The following is a 4893-nucleotide window of genomic DNA, read 5'->3' on the forward strand; positions in this document are numbered from 1 at the left end:
TTTTTTTTTTTTTAATTTTTATTTATTTATGTGTGTGTGGCCAGCTCAGCCCACCAGGGGGCAGGCTGGCTGGCATGTGGTGCTGGGGGATTGAACCCCGGTCCCTGTGCTTTGCCAAGCTTGTTCCAAGTAGGTGCTTTAGACCACTGAGCCATCTCACCAGCCCCCTTCCCTCATTTTGAATGTCAGTATTTGTCCCAGCAACAAGAGAAGAGTAACTGAGACACCCCACTTCTCTCCTACCCGAGTCCCTCGAAGACCATCTCACCTCCCCACCTCCTCCAAGAAGTCTTCCTTGATTGGCTTCAAGTGGGAACTCTCCCTTCCTCACCACCAGTACTTTTTCCTTTCATCGGGAAGCAATGCCAGAATGGTGGTGTACACCATTATTATACAATTATACATTTCTCAATCATAATTCCAATACTTGGAAAATTGAGGTAGGAGGATCATCATGAGTTCCGGGCCAGCTGGGGCTACCTAGTGAGTTCAAGGCCAGCCTGAAGTCTGAAGTGAAACCCTGTCTCAAACAAAGCAAAACAAAACAAAGCAGTATTTTGCTATGGCATGGTGGTGCATGCCTATAATCTCGGCACTCTGGGAGCCTGAGGCAGGAAAATGTTAGGTTCAAGCCCAGCCTAGGTAATATAATGACTTAGCAAGAACGTGTCTCAAAATAAAATTAAAAAGGAAGAGATGCTGGACGCAGCCCTTTGCAAAGGCCCTGGATTCAATCCCCAGGAGCACTCACAGAAGCTAGTGGCTGAAGCAGGAGGATGGCAAGTCCAAGGCTCTGTCTCAAAATAAAAGCCCAGGGATATGGCTCAGGAGTACAGTGCTTCCCTACTGCAACCCAGCCCGCTGCCTCCCAAGTTCAGGGCAAGGCTTAGGTCTCAGGAGTCTTCTCTCAGCTTCACGGGAGTCATGTCCTCTAGCAGCAGTGGGTGGGATCAGCATGTACGCTCTGCTCCTGTTCCTGTTTTGTTTCTTTAGACAGCGTCACACTCTGTAACTGAAGCTGTTCTGGATCTTGCAATTCTCTTGCCTCAACCTCCCAAGTGCTAGGATCGCAGGTATTTTAGATCATGGCTTTGAGAGTGGACACAATCAGATTCTCAGGGACGGAAGCAGGAGTCTGTGGTCACTGCTGGGGCCAGGCCCTGGGATGCTGCCCTCAGGCCCAGGGAGGTAGAGCCCCTCTGTCCCAGCAGTGGGAGGTGAGGCTGGGCCCTGGTACGACCTAATCTCTGCAAATGGCCCACGCATGATGAGCCAACCCTGCCACCACACCCACGCAGGAGCCCCAGGAATGAGAGGCCGGAAATGGAGGTGAGTGAGTCACTATGGGTTTGAGTTCCCCCTTCTGTAAACAGGAGACAGCATAAAGCCCGCACCCTGTCCCCACCCGCGGGATGGGCAGCCGCACACACACAGGGATGATGCTGCTGGCTGCAAGAACCCAGCTCTTCAGAGCCAATGGCCACGCAGGGAGACTGTTCCCTCCCACCTGCTAGCAAAGGTGCTTGAGGAGGGAAACCTGAGCTGTGACACGTGACCCTGGGAAGCACCAGGTGAAGTCTGAGAAACGAGAACCCAAAGAAATCTTTTTTTTTTTTTTTTTTGTGGAAACGGGGATTGAACTCAGGCCCTTGCACTTGCCAGGGAAGCGCTTATTCCACTGAGCCATCCCCCCGGCCCCCCAAAGAAATCTTACAGGATTAGGCACAGTCACAGACAAGCAGGCTGGACAGTGGGGAGGGGTTGTAGCTGCACCAACTGCCTGGGGCTATGTTAAAGTTTGGGAAGTAAGTAATGGTTATGGCCTCTAGCAGGGTAAAATATTAACACCAGTGAACAAACCATTGAACAACAGTGAGAGGTAGGCGTGGTGGTGCAGCCTGTCATCCCCGTACTCAGGAGGCTGAGGCAGGAGGATCACTGCTGTCCTGCGCTACAACGTAAGCTCAAGGCCAGCCTGAACTACAAGAGGTTGGAATGGCCAGTTTTAGGCTCCATTTGTTTTTATGATTCTGAGGATCAAATCTGGGGTCTTTGCACTGATCTACACAACCCCAGGTTTTTATTTTATGCTTTGAAGCAGGGTCTTGGCAAATGGCTAAGTCGCCCAGGTTGGGTCCAACTTGTGATCCTCCTGCCTCAGGCTCCCAGAGTACCCCCATTTCAAGGGTGCCGCCTCATCTGGCCCAGTGTTTTCATGCGTACTCTACCACAATTTGAAAATGTAGTAACATACCAGGAATAACTGTGCACTTTAAATGATGTGTGGTATCGCAGGTGAGGTAATACCTCAATAAAGCTGCGGCAGGCGCATAGGGTAGCCACAGGGTAGTGCAGACATCTGGGCCAGGGGATGGGGATGGGCAGGGCCAGCCAGTGTGCTGGAGGGAAGGCGCACAGGCCTGCTGCCCAGCCAAAGGGACCCGCAGCGTTCCTGGAGGTTGGGTCTGGGTGCGCCAGACGTTGCCCTTCTCCCCCTATGCCAACCCAGTAAACAGTGGTAACACAGGCCCCCAAGGCTGCCATGTTCAGGCTGAGAAATGGCACGCTCAGTGTCACAGTCCTTGAGGCTCCTGGGCCACTTCCTGCAGGGGCTAATCGGGTCATGGCGCAGAGCAGCCGGGGCCACGGTGTCACGACCAGGAACCTGTGGGCTCCATGTCCCCCTAAGGACCTGGGCTGCGCTGCATGGGGCTGGGGCATTGCTCAAGGGCTGAGTCTACACCCTGCTCCTCCAAAATACAGGCAGATTGGTGAGTGCACCCAGACTCTGTCATTAACTTGAGATTCAAATTTACCTGTATTTTACTTGACCCTTCCCACCCAGGTCAGGAGCTGGGGTAGATCTCAGCTGCACCGGCACTGCTTCTAGGCTGGCTGTCAAACCTCGCTGGGCCACAGTGATTTCCTCTTTAACTGAGGCTCTGGGACCACCCAGCTCATGTGACAGTGCCGGTGAAGTCAATGGTGCTGTGGCAGGGCCGCCCAGAGCTACAGCATCTCTGAACCTGGGCCGGGTGGCCGGGGCACCTATCATGGGGGGGGACTGACTTGGTGCCCTCTGCCCAACCCTCTTCCTGTCCTCAGCCTGCCCTGCAGGCCTGGGGCCAGGGGGTTCCCAAGTGAGGTCTCCCCCTGTGATCCAAGGGCCTCTCCTTTTCTTGGGCCATGCCTGCCCCAGCTGACCTGAAACCAACTCTGTTCCCTTGACACTGGCCAGGTCATCTCAGGTGATGGTGGCAGCCACCTGCATGGCAGATCTGGCCTCAGGGCCCTGGCATCTGGGCTGAGTCTCTGCTCTGACGGGTGCAAACTCACATTCCTCTCTCCTGGGTCACTGAGCTGTCATTAGCAGGGGGAGTCAGTGACAGGCTGGGGGGTGGCCGAGATAACGCCCCTGACCAGCATGGTTCCCAACAGTGTCACCCTCACAGGTGCTGGCAGCCTGACTCGGGTGTCATTGTGTCTTCCAGCCCACACCTACGGCCTGTGTCCTGGGCTGGGCTCCAGGTCACCCATGGGCAGCCCCTGCTCATGGCCCAGGGTCAGGCAGCCAGGCTGTTCCCAGTGCTCTGCACCATCCTGTCCCATGAGGCCTGGCTCCCTAAGTCTCAGGGGCCCTCTTCTGGGACTTATTCCCTGATTTCCTGTGACCTCCTTGAGGCCTCTCAGCTCCCCCAGGGTAGGACTGTGTGTGTCCCTGTCCTGCTGGAGCTGACAGACCAGAACGGCAGGATCATGTGGAGGTCAGGTGGAGACCTCATCTCAGGCCTCTGGGAGGGACAACCAGTGCCAGCACACTCAGGAAGCCTAAGTGGAAGGAGAGGCGGAGGCAGCCCAAGGTCGTCGGGCCCAAGGTCTGAGAGGTTCCTGAGGCCGGGTGGGTCCTGTGCTCCCTTGCTCCATGCCCACAGGCAGTGGCTACCTGCCTGCCATGGCAGGGCCAGTCACCATATGGCTGTTCCTTCCTGTATGCCTCCTTCCTCCCTCCCTTCCATCCTCCCTTCCTTTCCTCTCCATAGCTGTTACATCCCCAACCTTTTCTATTCTTTATTTCGGACAGTCTCACCAAGTTGCCCAGACAGGGCTCAGACTTGCAATCCTCTGCCCCAGCCTCTTCAGCTGCTGGACCTGTAGTTGTGCTTCATGTTTATAAAATGGCCCAGGCACCCCACCCCCTGCACCCCACTGTGCCAGATGCTGAGGGTCCCTGCCAAGTGGCAGGGAGGGCAGAGGTCCAGGCTGTAGGACAGTCCAGTGCGGACCTCAGCACCAGGCCTGCTATGGACTGCTTGCTCCCAGGCCCGGTGGGGACCCTGAGCTCTGCAGTGGGGTCACCAGACTCCAGCCCCCGCACTGGATCACTGCCGACTCAGGTCCCAGTGTGGAGTCCACACTCTCCCAGGGAAGGTCTGGGCCCCTGACCCCAGCCGCCTGCGGGCGGAGGCCGCCCCAAGCCTCGACACCCCCCACGCCCCGTGGGCACCTCCTGGTGGGGTAGCAGGAGATCTGGGAGATCCGGCGCAACCCCACCTGGAGGGTGCGAGCTCCCTGCTGCGGCCTTTCCAGCTCCCGTGCCCCCGGCCCCGCCGCCCTTCACCGTACCGCCCTGTCCCGTGTGTCCCACACTGACCCATCTTCTTCAGCCCGCGCGACGTGGGCCTCTGGGCGACTCCGCCCGGCGACGGCGGGAGCGCGAGGGGTACAACGTCTCTGGCGGGCGCCGCGGATTCCTCGGGCCGGCGGCGGCCCCTTCCCCAGCGGCCACACAGCATAGCGGGGGACAGGGAGCAGAGGGACAAGGGGCAGAGGGACAGTGCTCCGGCCCGGCCCGCGCTCTGTGCGCTGTAGCGAACGCAGGCACTTCGTGGCGCT

At 57.4% G+C, this 4893-nt stretch overlaps 1 protein-coding gene across 2 annotated transcripts in view; it reads right to left on the minus strand.

Annotated features, from left to right (window-relative positions):
* Plcd3 (phospholipase C delta 3) overlaps window positions 1–4886 on the minus strand; it is an 11408-nt gene extending 6522 nt beyond the window's left edge. For both annotated transcript variants that reach the window (XM_004633947.2, XM_023718099.1), the window contains exon 1: window positions 4652–4886. In XM_004633947.2, the coding sequence (XP_004634004.1) occupies window positions 4652–4793 (142 nt within the window). In that variant the 5' untranslated portion in view covers window positions 4794–4886. The remainder of the gene's footprint in view (window positions 1–4651) is intronic.
* Window positions 4887–4893: the final 7 nt, after the last annotated feature.

The sequence above is a fragment of the Octodon degus genome, unplaced genomic scaffold (assembly GCF_000260255.1).
Source record: "Octodon degus isolate 3935 unplaced genomic scaffold, OctDeg1.0 scaffold00056, whole genome shotgun sequence".
In the NCBI taxonomy this organism is placed as follows: domain Eukaryota; kingdom Metazoa; phylum Chordata; class Mammalia; order Rodentia; family Octodontidae; genus Octodon; species Octodon degus.